The sequence below is a fragment of the Pempheris klunzingeri genome, chromosome 7, assembly GCF_042242105.1.
Source record: "Pempheris klunzingeri isolate RE-2024b chromosome 7, fPemKlu1.hap1, whole genome shotgun sequence".
Taxonomy (NCBI): Eukaryota; Metazoa; Chordata; class Actinopteri; order Acropomatiformes; family Pempheridae; genus Pempheris; species Pempheris klunzingeri.
This window is the reverse complement of record NC_092018.1, coordinates 16339668-16364018: the sequence shown is the minus strand read 5'-3', so window position 1 is coordinate 16364018 and position 24351 is coordinate 16339668. Positions and strand designations below refer to the sequence as shown.

General features: G+C 41.4%; 1 protein-coding gene across 1 annotated transcript in view; it reads right to left on the bottom strand.

Moving 5' to 3' along the window:
• Positions 1-24351, bottom strand: part of adgrv1 (adhesion G protein-coupled receptor V1) — a 94017-nt gene that overhangs the window by 8821 nt on the left and 60845 nt on the right. Inside the window, exons 88-91 of the mRNA XM_070833716.1 lie at positions 18762-18878; positions 14548-14726; positions 11360-11517; positions 4378-4499 (exon numbers count right to left, since the gene is read on the bottom strand). Of these exons, the coding sequence (XP_070689817.1) occupies positions 4378-4499; positions 11360-11517; positions 14548-14726; positions 18762-18878 (576 nt within the window). The remainder of the gene's footprint in view (positions 1-4377; positions 4500-11359; positions 11518-14547; positions 14727-18761; positions 18879-24351) is intronic.

Below are 24351 nucleotides of genomic sequence, written 5' to 3'. Positions count from 1 at the left end.
GAGGTGGTGGGTAGAAGGGGAGGCAAAGCTTGGATCAAAAGAAAGAAAAGAGGGATGGAAGAACGACAATGAGCAGAAGAAACATAACTGGATGAAGTGAATATACAGAGAAGGAAAAGAGGAAAAGAAAGAAACAAAGTTGAAACAGAGTCTTCTGAACTGACTCATGTGAGAATGATAAAGCTGTTGTTGACAGGATTAGTCGAAAACAACTGGATAATTAATGCAACATTCCCTCATAAAAACGACAGATCAACTTCCCCTAAATCTTGATTCTTAGCAGGTTTCACACAGCTGATGTGTGAAGCCTGTGTGTGTGGTGTGTGTGTGTGAGAGGACACACATGGGCTCTGGTCTTCTTTTCCATAATAAGACGCAGACATCCTGTGTCCTATTTTTAGGCAAGCGTAAAGGATGAATGAGGAATCGGGACAGAATCGAATTGTAATGGTGATGCTCCACTGACGTGGATGTTTCAGACTGTGAAAACACAACGAGGTAAGGTTTACCGGCAGAGGGGCCGCCGCAGGAGGAGATAATGAGGGGTGGTGCTGTGGTGATTTGATTACTGTCCTCTAATTCAACCTGATGTGGTGCAGATGTGGAATCAAACAGTGTGGTATAATGGAAAATGAAGGATGGAAGGAATATGGATAGCCATGAGAAAAACAGTGGTCTGTGCATTGAAAAGCATACATTTCTGGAGACTAAAAGTTGCTTTCTACAAATAGAGCGCTCAGTAACCAAAGAATAATCTGTACGGTGCAACACAAACACTTTCATGCACAGCTGTGACATCTGCAGCTGTTTAATGGTGTTCAGTAATCAGCTGTTGGGAGGTGTGCCACACAACCACATCAACAACAAGACCAGGATAAACATGGAAAATTCTCCTAATGGAAAATTCACTGCATTAAAGGAAACAACAACCGCTCTATTGTGCTTTGCAGCAGAGGGATCTACAGTATAATGACTTCCAACCTCAAGCCAATGGGACAGAATGGATAATGACAGCACCATAGCCTGTCGTATCTGTAAGGACAAAGTTAGTTTGAACCTATTTCATTACTTTTAACTTGAGGGCAGCGGTTAAGATAATTAAGTGAAAATAAGATTCGATACAATTCAGTCTAGTTATCAAGCTAGTGCAGAACAGGTGACATGAAGTCTAATCCGAAGAGATCTAGTGAGGGTAAATTTGTTAATGGATGTGAGAATAATCAGAACTTTTGGTGTAAGTCTACTTAAGCCACATTTTTAAAAAAGCTTTCTGGAAATAGCCCTTTAGTGAGAACGTCTTGCAATGGCACCAGGACACACCGTCATAGATATGAACTACTTTAATATATCAGGAGGCCTGCTGTCATGGTTCATTATAATCTAACTGCTGTTCAAGGAGTGTTTAATGAGAAGCACATTTTCAGTCTGGTTTTTCAGGATCCCATTTGGATTTATTAAACTTTCATTCAGTCACTAATGGAGGTCCCACAACAACACAAAACGTCAGCCCTCTTGCTGCAACCCTTTTCCTCTTCACAGCTAAACACATTAAGCTTGCTCCATAAAATGTATGAACACACACACACACACACAAATCTAATTGCAACCATGCTTGGTTCATGGCAACAGAGTATCTTTACTTTGCAGTGTTTAGTGAAAACTGGATCAGATGAGATTGTTTACGGCTAATCAATGTCCTTGTCCATTACCTGTCTGTTTCACTCGGATGAATCCGTCTTTGTTCTTATTGCAGACCAAAACCAAACCCCAAGGGCGTCCACTTTAGTCTCAGTTTTGAAGTTACAATGCTGGAGCCAGGATTGGAAATCAATTGGCAGTTGTCAGACTTTTTTTGTCTGAATTTCAAAAGTTGGCAAACCGGATGCAATGGGAGGCGATCCATTAGGCAAGTCCTTTTATGTTGTATTTCCCTCTCAATAGAAATGTAGCTGATTGCCATAGAGCCAGCAAGAAGAGAAGGGTGCTTTGTGATACGATCGTGTGATGTTTGTATCATTTATGTGAAGACAGACATCGGAGGATTGGAGGCAGAGAACTAGGAGGTTTTGGTGGCTTAAATCAAAGACAGGACCACACTGAGGTCACTACAGATGGAGCAAAGGACTTTAATCTGAAGTGTTCCTGCAGGATCAAGGCAGTATTTTTACCTCAGTCAGAGGAAAAATAATTATCGGTCATGATCTCTCCAGACAAAAAGGAGTGTGTCAAAGAACTGTAAATAGATCATAACAAACAAAATTAAATACAATTTTTGTAATTGACAAACTTGGTCATACTAACCTTATAAGTGCACCAGCATATTATCGGTCAGCTGATAAACTGACCACATGGTGTCACAGAGTGAGACAAATTCTACCGGAGCTCATAAACAAGTGCTAAGTGCGACATCGACTGTTGGCAGTGACATCACTTCTCTTCATTAGTCACTGTACCAACAGGAGAAGTTTACTTTAGTGCAACACTGTTGTCTTTTGCATGTGGATGCCACATATCACCACTGGTTACCACAGACCTCTTATGGCACACTTTACAGGCAGATGGTGTCTCTCAGAAGAGACCACAAACATTTATAGACTGGCACAATAGGCTCTTTTCTTTCTTCTCTAAAGAGAGTGAGGTCGGGAGAGCTTCCTGGATATTAGACAATACTGAGTCGCTCAAGATGCAAGACGTTTCCGCACCACATTCATGTGCTGCTGGAATGACGCAGTCGACACCAGTGTTAAATAGTTCTAGCTTTTTGTTTCCAACACAATTTGGGGTTTGCGTACCACTGATGTTGAGGCCGTGCTAGCATTTCCTGAAGCTTCGCGTGACACTGTATGACTATAAAAAAATGTACCTGTTTAGTGAAATCCTCCAAGACTTTTTTAGCAATCATCACACACGTGTTCGTCATCGGTATATCAGAACACTGAGTCTTGCATTATAGATTTTCCATCCATCAATGGTCTAAACTGCTATCAAATACTGTTTGTTATCAAATTATTGAAGTCAGCTAATACCAGCGGTCTTAGCCGAGTTCAGCTTATAATTATTGATGATTGTCTGTTATGTAACTCTTTGAAGTTACAGTAGATAAGAGTGTAAATGTCTGCAGGTATCTAGCTGTGAGGAGATATTTAGTCCTACTTATCTTGCGCCTCATTAATGTCCTTTCGTTATCTCCTCTGATACTTGGAGCAACAGAGTTGGAATAAAGACAGAGCAGCAAAATAAGAGAAAGGCAAATAGAGACGACAAACAAACAAACAAGCACACATGGAGAGTGGAGACATCGAGAGAAAGATGACAGTGAGAAGCTTCAGTGAGATGTGACACAGTGATAACCCTGCCTCTCTCCACTCCTAAGGCTCTTCTTGATCTGCCTGGTCAACACATCAAAGCAGGGCTTCAAAGTGGGATGAAGTCGCCTTCATCACTCTCTCACTCTTCAAGTCAACAAAACAGACACACATGCTATCACACGCTTGCCTGCAGGTCCAAGTGTACAAATTTTTGGTTTTAAACTTCCGTTATGAGGACATTCAGGCATTGCGAAGACAATTTGCCTGGTCCTCACAACTTCAAAGGGCTGCTTGAGGGTAAAGACTTTGTTTTAAGGTTAAGGTTACAATTAGGCTAAAGTTAGGGTTAGGCATTTAGTTAAGATGGGTGAGATTGGGGTAAGGGGTAGGGACTGCATTATGTCGATATGTCCTCACAAATATAGACAAGACACACACACAGAAACCCACATGCACACACATACCAGTGTAGTAGACTAAATCATCAATATTTTATTTGTGGTAACTTGCAGAAAGCCCTCAGATATCATAATCCACGAACGCACTCAGAACCTACTACATGGAAGAAAATATCTATCTTTATCAAAAAGCACACATCCTGCTATTATTATTACGCCCCATATCACCCACGTTTTCTCCTGGCTCAGTGTGCACAGTTTCAAAACAGCAACATTTTTCCGGGAGGTAATTTGGAGAATCGGGATTGCCATTGGCAGCTGTGTAACACAATGAAAGAGTGTAACTTGAAACTCCAACATAATTTGAGTTTGAGGGTGCATATCAAAACGTCTCTGCACTGGGGACGTTAACATAGATAGCTTAAATATATGTCAATGGTGCCAGTGAAATTAATGACAAAACTAATGATTAGATTAAGAAGGATGATAACGAACAGCAAACCAGTACATTAATCTTTTCAGGACAGTGTATAAACCAAGAAAGACCTGCAGTACAAGATGGGAGATGCTGCTGCTGATTGAGTGTGTAAAAAATGAACATTTAAATGAGCAAGTAGACAGGCAAGCAAGCATGTGCGCAAACAAGTAGATAAATAAGTCCATGGGCTCACCAGCAGGCAGTTAAAGATGACGTAGAGGATGAGCATCCACAGGTTCCTGTAGCCCATATGGAGTCCCGCCCACACCCAGACCAGGGAGATGAGCAGGAACAGGTAGAGGACGAGCGGCACCTCTGGAGCACAAAATAACAACAGAGGAGGATTAAAAACAATATCTGCACAAGTTAGTGTATCAACAACTAAATATATTACATAATGGAACTGGATTCATTTTATGACTCATGTAAAATCGGGTTGATAAGCTTTTATCTTAGTCCTCTAGACGAGTAAACACATATAACACCTGCTGTATTCTTTGTATGACACACCCACTGCGTTTCCTACTTTTTCCACTTTAAAGTTCAACACGATTCAAAATGAGTCACACTTTATGCTTGAAACCAGATTTTAATGAAGCATCTCATTTTCCTGGGTGATATAACCTATAGCATAATCCTCCTTTGCTGCAGTGTTTCAGAAGCATGGGCTGATAACCCCAAACAGTGGGGCAGTCAGAAGAGAGGGGTGTTAGAGCCAGGAGTGGGCCTCAGGAGCCGTCTAATGAACCAGTTCTTGTAGCCACAATTCAGTGATGGTTGCACAGCGCCTTTTCTGCTGTCCAAAAGTCTTAATGAGTCCACGTGATCCACATGTGAGCAGATATAGACCTTGTTTAAAGCCCAAACTAGTGATTGCTGTATGCTGTTGGGGGGCAGAAATGTAAGATTAGCTGAGAAAACCTCATACACACACACAGACACAAGCACACACTTAGGGCTGGACTCCCATTTTCTACACGCTTCATCTATTAAGTATTTGCAGTGCCACTAATGTCAATGTAAGAGCCAGATATGTTAGCCACATATATCCAATACGTATTGATGAGTGGCAATGGTAGGATGCAAATAGAGTAAATTATCAACATGGACATAGAAATGATCATGAGGTTTGTAAATGTGGCTACTCATAGTCTAGAGGTGGAACAACAGGCACAAAAGGCTTTTGAATATACAGCCTGGTGGACAATTCTGACTTTGTATTTGTTAAAAAAATTAACCTATGGAATCGTACTACTAAAATTTTCACCTCTCACAGTATGACTATGTTTATGACTCAAGTAATTTGACTGAAAAAGTAACATAAACTATGGCCAAGATCACCTATCAAAATTGAGTGTGAGATTTCAATTGCCCCTCAGTAAATAGGCCCTAAAATCATTCTCTCAAACACACACAGTCCAATTTTTGTGATAAAAGTATACCAACATATGACCTTATGCTATATACAGCGGACACCCGCCACACTGTACACACAGCATGAAGAAAAATGTTCAGACAGATCTTCCGCATGTGGACTGAGTCAAGTGTTTCTAAAAAAAGACAGGTGTTTGCAGGTATTTCTAAACTGAGCACTCCTGTAGCAACTGGTGCCACTGGTAACCCACTTTCTGTCAGGGCTGATACACCACTTTCAGGCATACAATATGCGACACTACAAAGCTAGTGGCGAATACTACGCCTCAGACTCTATATATAAAAGGAGTCATGGATAAATTCATATTCCTTTTAACAACGGCCCCTTGTATTATTAATAATTCATGATGTGAGAGTTCAAGAGAACGACCTCAGTCTCGCACTGAAGTGGAGACTGAATTACGGCCTTGTAGCTCATCTGTTAGTTCATGGTGTTCCTCTCAGCTTGAAATATCATTCTCTCTCCTTTTATTAGAACAGCTAATTAGAGTACAAACAAAATAAGTGCTGCCAATCAGGAGCAGAAGCTGACTCAACTATCAAGCGTGAGTCATCACAACAGAGAGAGAGAGACCTGCCTAATGAAACAGCTCATTAGTATCCAGCCTGTTTCAACAGGACATAATGAAGCAGAGCACGATGGAAGCCACAGAAACAAGGCTGTCTATTTATACCTTCTATGTTTTTCAAGGATGTAGACCTTATCAAAAAGAGGCTGCATTTGATAAATGAACTTTATAGATGTAGGTGTTCAGGGCATCAGAGTGAGTGTCCTCACAAAAAGATCTGTTTACTAGTTGGTTTCTGCTAGTTGTTACAGATGTGATGCTCTAGTGAAATCTGAACACCGTCAGTAGAATATTAGAAACACACCGACATCATGAATATCGCATCCAATGTGGTTTTAATGTACGGCGCACAAATTGGGGATCCCAAGTAAAATTGTGTGTGTGTGTGTGTGTGCTAGGATGTGGATGGAGGGCTGCTTCCACTAGTGACCATCATGCCACTGAGAACATGATGAACCAGGGATAACATTCACTTGTGCTTCATATGGTCACATTTACCATGACCATAAAGAGCATGTCCATCAAGCTGACTGTGCACAGTCCATAGTAAGATTCATCTAATGTATTGCTTAACAAATGGATTTCAAGGCAGCATCTTCAAAATCACCTTATTCCAGGCTGACCCTCCAATGGAAAATGGAAAAAGCACCAATTCAAAATTGGTCTGCTGAGTCACGCTAGCTGTAGTCTACTGGTTGGTGTTATGTAGGACAGACTCTACAGTTCACTTCACTTCACAAGTAGGATGGAAACACAGGGCACAGGGCCCAAGTTTGCACAAAAAGCCCTCACTTAGGTGCCACTTCCATCCCCCTGTCAGTTCCACTCTGCTCCAAATTCTGCTCCTTATCTCACTGGACCATAACTCTGGCTGAACTCCCTGTTATACTTCCTTCTTTTCATTTTCTTAGTTTTCAGGCCTCTCCCTTTCCTTCTGAGACATATTTCCTGTGAGTCATTATTTATTCTCCTGTTTTTCTATTGCTTTAGTATTCTTATTTCACACCTAGCCTCTTTGTGCTTTACGCCCACCCTGGACATTTTGTCTTATTTTGGTGTTTGTTTGCTCAGAATCAATAAATCAGCTTAATGAGCCTGTTTATCTGTTGCTTTTCACCAAGTCTTCTCACTTGCTCTACTGCTTGTAGGAAGAACAACATGGACTCTCTCTCTCTCCCTCTTTCTCTTTTTCTTCTATCTTGCACATCTGTCTCCATCTCCTCCTTCCCTGGTTTGAGTTTTCCAACCATGTAAGCACATTCCAGTCTGTGGACCGAGCGGAGCTCCCACAGTAAGAGCAGGTTCCTCGAGCCAAATGGAGACTAACTGCAAAATGCTGACACTGACTGTTTGCCTGCTCTGCTTGTTTCTGCTTCTTAGTTGTATCAGACCAGAGAGTTTTCCATAGCTACTGTGCGTGTGTGTGTGTGCATGCATTTTTATGTGTGTGAGAGGGTCTAAGTTCCCTGCTACAGAGACACTAAATGATGTCATGGTTAGCTTTCTGTCTGGCGGAGCAAAGAAATAAACAAATAGTTTAACCCCCAATAGAGCAATTTCTGCTCAAAACTAATTCTTGAGATTTTCTCTGGACACAACTGAGCTACTTTAGTTTACAGGCTCCAGTTTCCATTTGATCGGAGCTGGTTCCTAGTGTGAGAAGACAAACAGAGGAGAACATGGGTTCAACAAAAACAGTCGGCCAGAAACTCAAGACGGAGCTGACTTTACTGTCACAGAGAGGTCAGCAGCTGTAATAACAACAAGCTGTAATAAGCCTGCGTTGAGCACTCACAAACACTCGACATACAAGTAATGCCTGTGTGAACTAAAGTGTTTACATAGCTATGTGGTTTATATTGTTTAACTATGAGGAATATTCAAATAAGAGTAATGACATTAATGGTGTTAGAGTACTAAGGTTGCAAAACAAAATGTTTTGTGTACCTCCATCATAGCAGCAAAATACAGAAGAAACATGAGGTACTCATAAGTAAATGTAGCAATTTATAAAGGTAAATAAACCCATCAGTGTTGGAAGAAGTATTCAGTAGATTCTTTAGAAGTAATTATTAGATAACAACAGTGAAAACGCAGACAAGAAATGGGTTGCTGGTTGGAGTTCCGACAGTTGCGACCATGGATGGAGGCACTCCGTGCATTTAGTTTTAACTACTGTCTATAGGGTTTTTGTACAGTGCTACCCTACCAAGGATTCAGGTCCCCTCAAAGAAAAAAAACTGAGAAAATGATGAGGTAGGAAAGAATAAAAAAAAGTTCTGCTACACAAATTTGAGTGAAATTTTTTGGACTTCTCTCTAATCGTTTTACTAAATATCTCTTTAGTTATTTAAATGAATCTGAATTTGAGAAGTTTAGAAGGAGCCTGGTGGAACTGAAACAACTCATAGACATTGGAAATGACCACTAGTGTTGTACAAATACTGTATTTTATAAACGTATGTCTTTACATCAGTGTCAATGTGTTTACTGTGAACTTCTATTCCGGACATTAACTAGTAGTTACAGCTGTCAATTAAATGTAGTACAGTAAAAAGTTTGACAATAAAACATTTCCACTGAAATGTAGTGGAACGTAAGTAAGTATAAAGTAGTATCAAATAGAAATAATCATGTAAAGCTCATGTAACTCAAAATTGTACTAAAGTACAGCACTTGAGTAAATATACTTAGTTACTTCCCACTAACTGAACAACAAATAATCGAAATGCTCCGGTCTAAATAAACTGCATCTGTCTCTTAAAAACTTTACGGCATTAATTTTGTCTTAAAACAGGAAGAAGCAGTTATTGTCCTTAGAACACAGGAGGAGTTTTTTAGTATATACATTCATGTGAAGTAATAATCATCATGGTAGCTGATGGGCTGTCTGTCCATTTTATAGCTTGGAATGACCAGAGTTTGGACTTCAAAGGGAACACTGGGAGCCATAAAAATGCAACAATAATAGTTATTCATTCAACTCTGCTCCGTTGAAAATTGAAAGTCTGCACGCTTCAGTATCAAATGAACATCACGTCCCACAAACACACCTGGTGTGTTCAATGGGTGAAGTGATAAGGACTTATTAATGTGCTTTGAATAGGTAGTGTTGTAAATTTAGTTTAGTTAGTTTGTGTGTTTTTCGTTCCAGCCTTTGCTGAGGTACGTGTGTGGAGGTTGGGGCCACACTCACTGGCGTCACAAGTCCTGTATATCTCGCACGGTGCTGTGAGTTTACCATGTGGGCTTCTCACAATCACACACGCACACACACAGACACAGATTAGCACTCAGCTTATCTCAGTTGTTTGCTGCAGAAAGGCTTTTGAAAAAGTTGGCAGCCCAAATATTCGTTGTCTGAATGCCATCAGCTATCTTACAGGTTAAAAGGTCTTAAAGGGTGATAAAGATGGCAGTCAAGATGGCAACTATTCATCATTGTTATTTCATTGGTCCCTGGCTATTTTCATATTAAAAAGGTAACGTGTGTGATACCATACATATCTGATTACATTTCAAGGCAAATCAAAAGATTTTAATGATTGATCTTTTGCCCAGCCGCATATTGCAGGACTAAACTGATGAGTGTTATAACAGTGGCTGTGGCTTTTAAACCAACTCCAACAAATTGTAGAGTTGCGCCTCTGCAGGGAATGAGCAGAGGCGCAACGATAAAATATTACAGGACTTTCTCCAACATTTGTTTTATTCCCCGTTGAACTCTTGATATGTTGAGGCAAAACCAATACTGATGTATTACTCTGCAGAGAGCTGCAATAAACGAAAAGAAAACTGCAACTAAATGCAGCCCACACTTTCTGTGTGCATGCTGTGTCCACATACTGTATGTTTATGTGTATATGTGGTGGTATTGTGCCATTAAGCATCCAGATAAAAATTAAAGGTGCAACCAGACTAACACTGATCTATCACTGCATGACCTTTGATAAAGAATGTTCCTGTCCAACTTTGTGTTATTTGTGTGTGCATAATTCATTTGAATTCCCATTCATGAGCAGCCTTTTCACAGTGCAGCTGTTCTACACAAAACTGGACACGCATATTCACACCTCAAGGGCCGCTCTGTCCTCTGTGCTTGTGCCACACACACACACACTCAGTCGGGACTCTAGACTGCTGCTTGGAATAGTCAGTGTTGTGCCTACATTTCCCAAGCATTTGCTCCCATGTTCTCGCTCTCAGGGTGCATACGGAGTTTTTGAAGTCGCTGAAACCTTTCTGCTGTGCTAACTACTGCATACCCCAAACCAACTCATCCCTCAGTGCACCCCTGACCCATCCTGCCAACTGTCCTGTCCACGCTGCCCCACCTAGTGAAACGCTCCTGTCAGCTAAAAATCTGACAGTCTGACCTCTAGCCTCAGCCTGGTTTATGGATGAGAAAGTATTGCTCTCTAGTTAATAATGCACATCTGCCTGCTGCTCAGCAAAGCACAGTTTTGGTTTCCTACATTACTTCAGCGGCCACACACAGCGTGTAGGGCACACAGTTCGCCAGCCAAAGGACTGGCACTAATTCAGGCTTTGCTTTGTCATTGGAGGGCCTTGACTGAGCAAAACAAGCTAAAGCCTGCTGATTCTCACAGCTGGCCACTGATTAGAGCCATGATACTGATGGACTAAACGTAAAATAAACATTGGATGTTGTAGAAAGGTTTTAGGCTTTCCATATGCACCCAAAGAACATCACAGTGTACAAAATAAACTGCTTTCATGACACTTTAAACTGCTTTGCTTTAGACTGCATTATCGCAATAAGAAAAGCAGATATTTGCTAATGCTTTGCTCTTGTATTATGAAACCTTTAGGTACACACATGGCAGACAGACGCTGAGCTTGTAAGGTGAGCAAAATAGGGGCCAAAAATAAGGGTGGATGCAGTCTAGCCCCTGAGGGCATCCTGGCAGCAGGTTACTTATTTTTGTGGTATTTTTTATGTGAGCAGAGTGATTGTGTGATTGTACACGTCTTGTATCTCTTATCTTTAAAAGTGCATACATATTTTTTACCTCTTAAAGCGGAAGAACAAGAGAGAACTCATTCTCAAATATGTGCTATATGTATAGATTTAAGAATACTCAATTGCTATATAATATTTCTAATATATTATGTGCATTGTGTATATGTATTTAGAGGTTTGATGGGTACCTGTGCTGTTGGTTCGTCCGCGGTAAATGTCGTCGTAGGCCTTCCACTGCTGAGTAACCTGGTAGGCGTGGATGAATACCACCAGAACTGCAACTAGGCAGATGAGAGGCACCAGCACTGCTGTGCACAGAGCTGCATAGATGTTCGGGATGAAGCACCTAGAGGAGGAAACAGACAGAAATGTGAGTGATTGGTTTTGTTTCAGTGTACATAGAAAGAAGCAGAGGAAAAGGAGAAGGAGAGAGAGAGAGAGAGAGAAGTCATGCTAAAATTAAAGGGTGCGTCCAGCTCAAAGGTAAGCTCTAGAGAACGGAAATATATTTCATTCCTATATTGCTCTATATTTACTCAAGTTAAGACCTTGTTTCTTCAAGTTCCACAAACAGGATCCAGCCGGTGAGACCTCTGAGCCTCCCTAAGACTCACAGCATTCTTGCTCAACAGCAGCTTTTGCCTTCAGCCGTGAAACACGTATGTTCTTAAATCTTCTCAACAACTGGGTCACCCTGCAGCTGCAGTGGGATAATATCTAAGGCTAAAGACGCTTAAAAGTGTTTTTCTATTCAAAGGATGAAAGAACATTTCAAAGACCACACAACACAGTACAATTGGTTATATGAGTTCATCTGCTGATCCTACCTGACAGACAAAGGAAAAACCTTTTTTCGGGGGCAAACTGTATTTTAACACTTATTACTTAAAGTGGTTACGAAGGCTATTTTTTTTTTACGATCAAATTATTTCTCTTTTTTTCTCTTCATTTCCCTATTGTTGTGAATCTGTATAACTGGCTATCTCTGTTGGTTTCTCACGACTCCTTTCCCAGCTTCGGTCCAATCAGACGTCTTTATTAAAGAAAACTGAGGAAAATATTTTGCTCTGGGACAACATCCTAATATAAACTGTAACTGCCAAACAACTATCCAAACACTCATGTGACTTTGTCCTTTTCACAAAACAAGCTTAGCCCCCGGTTTGGTGGGAGCATGAAGTACAGATAGCTCTGTATTTGACTGTACTTGAGCAGCCACAGAGAAATAACTGGAGCTATGGTAGCCATAACATAACATGAGGTATGCCAAATAAAGCATTGCATCACCCTGACCCAGTGAGACAGTCAGACTATGAGAATGTAAACACATTGGATTATGGGTATTCTTACTGCTCTGGTCTGGTGAGAGGATGAGATCGTCTACTTCACTGAAAGTCTCACAGGACAGTAAACTGCAGTGACTAAAGAAAGCATTACCAAGGGGCCCATTTCACTGACTTCACAGGGAGGATAGAAATATAGTGACCAATGCCTCTTTTGGCAGACTTTCAGAGAAATGTTCTTTTTTATACATAAGGCAGTATGAGGTAATGGGTCACTTAAGGACAGGGCTTGGCTTAAGGAACACCAAATATAAAGTTAATATTATAAATTAAGTCTGTCTTAAGGAGACATATGGGCTTCCGTGGTGGCCTTTGACTTTCATAATGTGATCGCAGGATGTTCAAGTTGTAAATTTACATTTCCACAGGTGAGACTATAAAACAGCCTGCATGGGATAGACATATGTCAGGTTTAAATATCCGCCTCTACAGGAAATTACTTGGGCGACGTTATAGCCTGGCTAGAAAGAAGCCAAATTAACTGTGAATCAGTCCATTTAGGTAACACAGTTTATCATGTGAGACTCAAATAAGAATTTGCAAAGCACAGCACAATTGTATTTTGTTCAATATATGTCATAGAATTTAAAAACATTTAGGAAATAAAATAAAGTATCAATACATGTGCAAAATAATGATCTATTTCAAGACTCTTAACTTTTTGCTGTCATAATCATTTATGTATTTCTCTCTTACCTTTTATTTCTGTCTCCGGACTCTTTGGTCAGAGACTGTTTTAGCTGCACTTGAATCTAGAGACAGGTTTGTTAAATTTAAGAGATGACTCTATTCACATTAAAGATTTAAAGACTTATGTGCCACAGTAAACATTAAACGAGGTCCAACCCACAGAGCAGTAACAGGAGCACTCAGTCAAACAATGTGAGGCCCAGCTAGACGAAGGAGAACCTTTATATGAAAACCTAAACTATATGGATGATCGAGTACCTGCAGTGATGACAGAGGGGTTGCTAGAATATATATGACACAAACATCAATACAAATGAAATATATATGACACAAAAATGCTCACTGACGCAAGGTCTGAGCTTGACACTCGCATGCAGGCAGGGTGAAACTGAGACAGCCTCACACAAGTTGTGAGAAAACAAGACGGAGGCCTGTTTACACTCATGAGGAGAGAGAGAGAGGGGAAATTCAAAGGCTGCCTCATTCCCTCAAAGAGGAAGGTACGCTTCCAGGAAAACTGAATACTCCTCTGTATCCTTGAATCTCTCGTGTATACGCTCACTGTCTCACACACAGCCACTCACAGGAAACACGCATACACACTCGATCCCAAGGATAACAGCCACACCTAAGACCACTGGCTAATTTTAGATGTGATTTAAGGGTGTAAACTTCATCTGTGTTTGACTTTGCCCGTCACGCATACTTGATTACACATGAAACACACATACGTCGCAATGTAAAAAGTTTACTTGGGCAAGACACATATAAGACTGACTCGGGACTGCTGTGCAGGGTTTTACAAAGTGACGTCATCTGTTGTGTTGTTCCAGGATCCAGGTGCTCTATACATAGATGGCAACCGGTTATTTTTAGCTCACACACAGGGTCTCACACACAGGGTCACTCACACACACACACACACACACACACACACAGTCACACAAACAGACAAAGCCATACAGTATATGGGTTATTTAAGGTTTCTCCGCTCATCTCTGCACCCCGCTGTGTAAAAGCCTCCACCTCTAAGGTAATGACTCAAGTTTCTATGTGGGGTGACACGTTTATTCATTCAGATGATTGGGCAAACTGCCTCCTCACATGATGTCACTGGCTCAGGTGCTTTCTGTTTTCTCTGCTCTCGCCTGAAGTGGAATTTACCTAAACCTTAAAAGAGAAACTGAAATCACCACGACTGACTCGTTTAAAAAAAAACAAACAAACCCATGAGTCCTTTTATGAAAACAGATTACGTTAGTGTTGGGTCCGTACCACCTCCAGTTCATCAGCTCTTAAGACCACCTGTGTTTGTATCTGCCTGTTTAGCACTGTCCACTTACACATCTCCCTGCACCAGTCCGTATACACTGTGTATGGTCCATCCAAAGCCGCCAAGCAAGACGATGACCAGGACAATGATGACCAGTGCAGGAAGTCCCCAGCCCAACAGGAAGTAGAGCAGGTATCGACGCTCTGTGTGCTCGTCATTCATCACCAGCACTTGCCAGAAGTTCACCGCCTGCGGACACAGTTATAGAAAAAAACTTACGTAAGGGAAACAGAAAACAGATATGTGCAAACACAAGTAACTCCTTCATGGACCATAATATTTCTTTTAAACCTGTAGCAGGTGAACTGTTTGGACTTTGAACTTTTCATCTATCTCTGCCTGTGAGAACATTTGATCTTCATAGTGGGTGAGGTAATAAAACACATGTTACACACACACTTTTATCACACCCACAATAGCTTGGTTTGCTTTGTAATCTAGCAGGCTTTGATAGTCCCATCCATCTGATACACTAAACCCTGCATTGTTACATAACCAGCTTTTCTGAACACCTGTTGGTTGCAACACAGACACAATGTCTTATCCCTGTGTTAAGACAATAAAATATCTTTCTTTAAAACAGTAGCTCTCTATTTTACAATCCCACTGGTGGGCAGAGGTCACAAATTGATTACCTTTACTGCATCTAGCCTCATTAATACCAAACTTTTTACAGTCAAAAAACCTTTATTTTAAAAAGTTTTTAGAGTAAAAAGCATTTATGCAACAGCTCAAAGGCTATAATGAATAACAGCTGATGATGTTTGTGACTGTCCATCTGTCTGCAAACACTTAAGCAGGTCATTTGCACAGAGGGCACTGTGATGCAACTAATGACAGGAAGTTAAGTGATGCTAACCTCCCCCTCAGATAACGTCTGTCTCCCCCATAACCATAACCATATTGTATAACCACTGACACAACAAACACTGCTGCACAAGCACACAAAGCATAAAAATACACACAAATACACATATAGACCACACAGAACTACACTTCTGTTGTGTAACAGTACACAGTGACAGCACTGCACTGAGATAACAGAGTGATGTCGGCCACATTCAAGAACTGCTCTTTCTTGGCTGTTAGCAGACTGGACGTAGGTGCAATAAAGGGATTATGGGCAACTTTGTGCGGAGCTGTTGCCTCTGCAGTGGCTGTATCCTTCGCTGACTGTTGACACAGCAGAAATAAGCAACATGTTACCAGGGTAAATGATACAGATCAATATAATTGCTGACTAGTTGGCTTGATGACTGAGGGGTCAGTTCAACCAAATTACATCTAGCAGTATCTAGCCATGCAATTTTTTTAGAATTCAAGAATTCAACAACAATGTGTCTTTCCAAAAATCAATGTCCTGGTTAGTCTGGATAATCCGCAGATCTTACTTCCTTCTGTTGATGAAATGCTCCTGCAGCTACTCTACAGCAGGGGACAAAACCTAAAAAAGCTTGACAAATAAAACAAAAACTATTTACACTTTACACACTAATTTAGGATTAACTGAATACTGCGAATAATGCAGTAGCACTGTTGGACTACTGGTCTGACCACATGGCCAGTTGACTGACCGGCTAGCCTCGTGGCCTCTGGAGGTCACTTATCCATCCACTATCACAATCAAGTATCAGCGTGTACAAAAATGTGAAACTGGCAAACTAGCTGGCTGTTTGTCTGGCTAACCGGCACAACGAAACAGGACAGAAAAACACTGTGGACCAGTATTAAGGCTCTAGTACGTCTTGTACAGTATTGTTATGTAATATCATGCAGCTCCTCAGTAAGCTGAGGTTGCCTCTGCAGTCAAGAAAAAGCTGGTCTGGATAGTGATTCAATTATTGGTTGTTTTCTGGCATTATGTCAGCACATATTTCCCTGACCAACATTTGGCTGTAGACATCTTCACAAACAGACACACCCACGCACACTGCCATTATTGATTTGAAGTCTTCTTCATGGTCTGAGATGGGCTGCTGGCGCCCACTCATATCAACCATTTAGCTGAAAGCAGCTACTTGATAGGGTGGAAAAATGAGCGGTGAGACATCACTGGGGTCGATACTGAGACTGTGTGGACAGAGGGGTTTTACTGCCACACGTCAATGAAAGCCAGAGTGGCAGCAATATTTTCATGGTCTATAAAGAAATGTCAAGAGATTTTTTGTGGCAGAAGTGTTTAAGAACAAGAGCAATGAGTGAGTGAATAAAAACAGCTCATATTAGCTCTACAACTGTACTAATTACTGTCATGTGTCTGAACCTGCTTTTTTTTTTTTTTTTTACATCAAAACACATTTTATCTTACTGCCGTTTCTCGTCACACAAAGTCTAACACTTTTGAAGCTACATGAAAGCATTTGTCCTGATCCTTTACTCTTAACATATCTCAGAGGTCAACTGGTAAACATTCTGATATGGAAAAAAAGGGCATTTAGCACCTACAACACTGCTTGGTCCCAGTATAACCCTGTTGTGGTCACTCTCCATTAGCGTATTCAAAGGGCTAATCTCATAATACTCCATCAATAATAACATATGTGCCAGGAGAGATTAAATCCACTACATAAACAGTGATTATGTTCACAGACTAACGTCACACATTGTAAAAGATTGAGGAGTAATGGAATCAAAGCAACAGTTATGCAAGATGGGGGCAGCGAGGGGAAAAGCAGGGGGGAGAGAAAGTTAATTTGGGGACAGGTCTCCTCGGGACACTGGTCTGCTTATCATGTTTATGTGGTGGACATGTTTATGACTGTTGGACACAAGCCGACAGTTCTGGAATATCTTGAGTTATGACGACAATGGATCACATTTCCCACCTTAAAAATGTGAAATGTTATTGGGTCTGAGCTTTCACTACTGTTTTCATGGCAGAGTCAGTATCCAGTGTTGAGTTCAAAGAGTCCAAAACTAAACAAACATGAATTATTTCAATTAAGTTAATTAACTGGTTTCACTAGACAGCAGGATTAGGAGGAGGGGAATCAAATGAGGTAAAGGGTCTATCCCTGGGACAGCGTTCCTCTCTGGAGGGGCTGATGAGGTACTCGGGGGCCCATTTTCACCACATTCCTGTGCTGTATCAGCAGGTCACAAGTCATCCATAGTCTCTCTGAAGGATTAAAATTGGCTTAACACTGGCAGATAAAAATCATATTCTTTTTTGTCTTTGTGTGTGGCATACACCTAGATGTATTTGTATGAAAAATAAAGGATAGCGTTTTGGTGTTTAAGCACTAATGAAAAGATCTAAGGCACATTTTTGATGTCACTCAGGCTCTGCCAGTATAAATCAATCCTTTATAGATTCTTATGTTAAGCTGCAAGTTGGGACTTTGCCTGCCTGGCTTTTGTTCTCTGCAGTTATGTCACAAAAAAAAAAATAAATAAAGGGCAGATGGTCAAGAGGGAGGGGGATTAGGAGCTGCTGGGGTGAGGTGCTACTAAGTGGTACCAGTCTAGGGTCAAAGATCATGTCATGCAGCATTCTTGTACCTCCATCTCATCCCCTAATCAAAACCTGCCTAAGCCCACGTGGTGGTATGAAGTTCCACTAGTTATTACATAAAAAGCACATGCTTCACGTAAGGAACGGAATAGAGAATGGGAACCCTGTTTATGCCAAGTCATGAGGAAAATGAGCAGGAGAAGAAAAGGAGATTTAAATTACAGGTGCCCTTCAATAAGAAATAATCACATTTGATGTGTGAATAAAAGTGATGTCCAGATTAATTGAAATAAACTACAGTGAAATGAAAGTGAAAAAAAGATCATATTAAGGGTACACGATAATGGTATATTAGGACATTTCATGTGCTGTTTATCTTTGGCCAACAGATTGACTTTATTGACCGTCTTGAGTTACAGCTCAACACTTGGCTCCACTGTCTGACTGAAGGCCTTGTGAATAGACATCATTGTTGAGGCTTGCAGACTGAACAGACACAGTTTTACATGGTGACAAGGGATGGCAAAACAGCCTCCACCTCAGATATAGAGCAAATATGTTTGCTTATATAATAGTCTTCTATGATGTAGCTGCATGGCTTGCAATTACAGCAAAATAATTGCCTGTGTAGAAATCTAATGTACATCATCTTCTTTATGCCTTGATATGTAGGATTAATAGTATAAGGAGCTTTTTGGTTGTTTTTTGGTTTTTTTTGGTTGCTATGTAGAGTCACATGTGTCTAGTTTTGCTTGTGAACCTGCTGTTACCTGTATCAGCATCCAAAAGAACTGACTGAGGTGGAAATAGTGAGAGAAGAGCGCCAGAGCAGCACAGCTGTCCTCTGAAAACATTCGGCCACGGAAAGCTGACACCAGGAAACATATCTGTAGAGAAAGAGAGAAAAAGACTAAATTAGAATCTGTTACTATTGTGTGTAAATAAACCTTTCATCCTTTAGCCCCGGAAACAGCAACAACGGCAGGTTTTGATGACAATTATTGTGCACACAATTTACTCTTCTTGTGGAACACAATGACATTTTGTATGACTACCTGGCACACTCACACACACAAACAGGTGCACTACTCCTTGCAGTGTCAGCGGGTTAGACTGCGCAAAAGGCGATTTATTGCTTGTTTTAAAGTCTATACATTTTTAAAGAGAGACATACTACCCTGCAGACCTGTTACATCACCATGCAGCAAGCTATGCAGGCCGGAGCAAAAATAAAAACAACATAAACACCACTGACAAATATGTTCTTTTCGTATCATCCCACACACACTAAGATTTGCACAAACGTGTGGGTGCAACACTTCTCCAAATAACGGAGTAAAGGGCATTGCAGAGTCACTGCAGAAAACAGTATGTGGTGAGTGTGTGTGTGTGTGAGTGAGAGAGAGAGAGAGGTAGCAGAAGAGAAGAGGAGGGAGAGTTTTGTAGGCAGGAACGCATCAGAGCCAAAATTCAATTTGTAATATTGGAGGCAGGACTGTGTGGAAAACCCACGAGGGCAGCAGAAAATACTGCTGCTCCGCTGTCCATCAGAGAGCTTCATTAACCTCTGGCACTGACGGAGTGTGGTGCCAACGCAGCCGGGCGATTGTTACATAACCTGCAGGATCGCGGCCCCGCTGCCAGTGCCATGGACCAGAAAGAGGGTGAATGGACGGGAGTAGGAGCCGACAGAGTGATAACTTGGTGTCAAATGTTACTCACATTATATTCATTATACTCAGTATCTATTGACATACAGCAGCAGACACAGCTTCAGGTAGTGAGGAAGGTTTCTGGAGTCTCTTTATCCTCACAATACAATAATTATCTCTGTAACCTCAACAGTCATTTGGTCAAGCTCAAGCAAATTTGTTTTCAAGACAGGTGAGATCTTCATATCTCCAAAACAAGCGAATGTATACAGCTGGTGCCACCCATTGGTTTCAGCTAATTTGTTTAGCAACACAGTCCCTATAGTAACCAGGTAAATAAGCATGGTGAGCTGTGACATGACCTGTGACATGTTACACAACCTGCTTTTCACACTCATATACACAAACACACAGCTTATATTTGTTTGACTTGTTTTGTGCCGAGGTTTATCCTAATAAAGAAGAATATAAAGTGACATCCCCTTCGAATGTCACAATACATCTTGGCTGTTTGAGTGGGTGATGTCAATTCCTCAAATATCTTTTCTCTACAGGCTTTCTCTTGAAGTGTATTTTCTGTCCGTTTCTCTTCCTCTTTGTAGTTGTTTGGATTTTTTCTCTGTCCTTTTTCGTACATTTGTGAACCCACCAGGAAAAACCCTAAATAAACATTCTTGGATTTTCCACCTCTTACAAAGACTGTCTACATCCTCCCATTTAAAAACAAAAAGAAGAATCCTGAGTCAGTTTTCCATCCATGTTTCAAGCCCTGCGGGGTGTGAGTGGGAGGGATGGCACAGGAAGGAAACTCGTGCCTGGATGGCCTGGAATCGTGCCTGAGTGGAGAAGCTGTTCAGGTAGCTTATGGGAACAAAGATTATGCGGCGCGGTTGTGTGTTTTTGGCTGAGAGTTAGCCTCATTTGGCCAAAGGCACAGAATGACACACCATCTATCCTCTCAAAGGCAAAACAAAGGGGAAACTACCAAGCGAGAAATGCTAAATAAACTGCAGGACGCTAGACACATAATCATAAGCAAACATGCAGTACATACACGCATGTTTGTTTAACACAAAAGGCTCTAATTTTGTGAAATCAAGCGTAGGGCACAGTCAAGTGCGGCACGCACAAAGGGGGTGTCAGTGCACTCTAGGTATTTTTATGGCTGTGTGCACCAATGGCACACATAGAGTTGAGTAGGGATAAATCAACGGGTATGTTGGGGGCTAGCGACAACAACTGCTGACTTGCGCTGAAACGGTGACATAACAGGTAGAGAGAGAAATGGCCTCAAATGGAAGGGAGTACAAAGGGCTTAAAAGAGCATACAAATGCAGTGGTGTGAATAGACTCTCAAACAGGTGGTTGCCACCCAGATGTGCATGTGTCTGTTTGTTTGTGTCCTCCATTGAGCTGGGCTAGGGACGACCTGGCTCAGGTCAAAGATAGAAACCTGTTAACAGGTATGCTAATACACTTTGGGTGAGTCAACAGACAACAAGGTGTGCTTCCCATAAAGATTTTATTTGACTAAAGCTAGTCTGATGATCGTCCGATGGCCCTACAGTAAGTACTAACATACACAGGTACCCACGCATACACACATGCACAGACATACACACACAAGGACACTGTGGCCTGACTTTTTATTGCTTTTGTGCCTTTTACATAATACTCTATTGTTGCCGCTCACATGGTTCTGGCTAATATATCATACCTCATGTCATATGGCTAAAACAGCAGGGCAGGGCATGAGACTGTATTCAGAAAGATCACAAAGTAATCTAACCCACTTAGGGCTTACAGCTTCTCTATACGGCTCATTTTCTTTTATTTGACAATAGAGTAGGCTGGTAGGTAGACACACAGAGTATGTTGCCCTTCCCATAGACACAATGTACCTTACCTTAACCTTAACAATCACCAAACAAACATTTTGACACTTAGTTTTGTCAATAACAAAATAGCTCAGTTCAAAAAATTTTGTTCTCCCAGTAAGGTCCACAAAAACCTGTGGGCCCCTTACTGTGGGGGTTCTCAAGTTTTCTGTAATACAAGGGCGCACACACACACACACACACACACACACACACACACACACACACAGGCACGCACTGAGCTGTGTGGGTGCAATTCAAATCAAACCAGCCATCAAGTTTTCTGTTTCAAATGCTGCTGCCATCAGCACAGGCAGTGAAATGTAGTTGTACCTGTCTACTGACACATGGGAGGCTACAAACAAGCCTTCACATAAAAACAGGAAATTGATCTTACTTTGTTTATGTGTACCAAAGCAGCAAAGCTTTCCAATTTAAATGCTCATGTTGTTCTAGCTGCATTTGGCTGTGAGGCTAAAAGAAAGGTTTATGACGCAAGTGATGCAAGTTCGGCTTAAGAAACTCCACGGAGGCTTTCAAAGAATCATCTAACATTTCCGCTGCTGGATGAGTAGTTCACCAAATAAGGCCTAGATCAGCCTTCAGAGGAAAAAAAAAAACTTCCTGTAACTTGAGCCTGGCATGAACTGGAACGTGTTAATGAAACTACACCAGTGAGGACAATCTCTATACTGAAACTGGAGTGAGAAATAGGGTGTGACTGAGATAAGGGAGTCTCCCTAGAGATAATTACACTTAGGACAAACAAACTGAATGTCTAACACTAGGACTGCTAAATGTCAGGAAACACACAGCACTTACAAGGGGGGGAGGTTTGCAAAAGGGAGTCCATCAGGTTTTATGACAGAGCCGACTGATCCTTTAGGCTGTTGTCAATGATTGCACACGTTGCCAGTGCTGCGATGCAAACACCATGAACCAATTAACTGTGATGAACAATTAGGTAACAGCCTCTGTGAGGATGGAGGGGTGTCGTTGGATAAATTAAAACCAAAGTATATCCATTTGTTTTTTGATGGTTTCTACACCTGTTGCTTGAGCCTTATTGAAGAGACAACATAGTAAAAGGTCAGGCCCTGTGGTTCTGAAAGAAATGTAAAGTCAGCAGTCAGCTGGGATTGATATGGATGTGGCCTTTGTCAAGGCATGGTAGCTGAGATTAGTTAAGTAGGTAAGGGGGTCATAGTTACAACTGTGGCCATTGTTCAGTCCATTGTGAAAATAACATAGGTACGTGTTTGAACCGTAGGGATGATGATGTGCCTCAGGGATGGGTTAGTAGGGTGGGGAGGTGACAGGTGCGGATGTGGAGTTTATCAGAGCCCATCTACTGCTTCTGCTCTTTGTCCCCAGGCCTCCTTCTTTTTTGTGTAAGACACCAAGAGTCAACCTGTCTAGACCCTCAGGCTTTAGACTTATTAAAAGCAGAGACTGGGAGGTGCTGCTGGACTCTAAATGCAGGTCATGTCAGTGTGGTGTGGGTTATATGCGTGTTCTCGTGCTCTCGTGCCTGGTAAAACAGGAACTACTAAAGCTCGCAAACATAATGCCTGAATGCTACTAAGTCATTACCCCATTGTACAAAAGATTACATATCAAGATGCTATCTCACTCACATGTGATTATGTCCACAAAACCCATAAATGAGGAGACAGAGATGATGAGAACAAATATAAAAAAGTAGGAAACAAAGCAGCTCTTCTACAGAATGTTTTTGGGGCCGAGTCATCAGACCCTGAACCTTAACCCTTTAACCTCCTCACCAAGAAAAAAGCAATGAAAAAATGTATTCTTTATATATTTTATTTCCTTGGGGCACTAATCACAAAAATCAATGTTTTTTTAAGAATAGACCCCACATTTTTTGAAATATTGGCCTCTACCAAACGGTTGAGATGTCGTAAGTAAAACATGTTTTCAATAAGATATAGTGAGTCAAAATGTGCTCTACCACATGGTTGAGCAGAAGGTTAAAGGGTTAAGCTTTGAACTATTGGTCCATATTCTAGGATAAATGTCCAATAAGACAGTTCCCTTTTGTTTTCTGCCCCTGAAGCACCCAGGAGACTGTCGGTTCACTGTTGTTGTTTTTGTTCAAGATCTATTGCTGCCTTGGGAACTATTCGATTTATCTTTAGACAAGATGTAACCTCACTATGCCACGATAAGCAGGTCTGAATGAAGCAAAATGCTCCTTTTCCAACTGTAACTCAGAGGTGGAACATGATAAAGAAGATGACCGCAAACTGGCATAATGCCAGATGAAATGAAAAAAAAAATAAATCAACATCAGTGAACATAAATCAAAACACCAGACAGCAAAAAAAACAAATGAAATCTAATAAAATAAAAGGTTGTTACAGCCACACCAATGCACATAGGAAACGTAATATTTTGGTGCAGCTACTTTGCACAGTTGCAGCTCTCATCCTCTCGGTGAGTTGTGCTGCTGATCGATAGCCCTGTGTGCTGACGCTAAGGAAGCTAAATGTACCAGAGTGGCTAAAAATAGCATCTGCCTGATGCATTACATCACTGAGGGAATGGGGCCTTAGCTGTCTGCCTGCCAGACGATCCATCTAGAATCGTGTCCAAAACACTTAACCTCCACCTCTCCCCTCCTCCAGTCTCCCTTATCCCATCCTTTTTCTCTACCCCTTACTCCCTCTCCATCCTCTGCTCCAGCCTTCATCTCACCCCCCCCCTTCGCCTCCTCCTCCTCCTTCTCCCTTCACCTCCCCCTTCTCTCTAACAGCTACCGGTCTGATCTAGCTGGTTCCAGCCTCAGCCTGCACCCTGGGTGTTTCCTC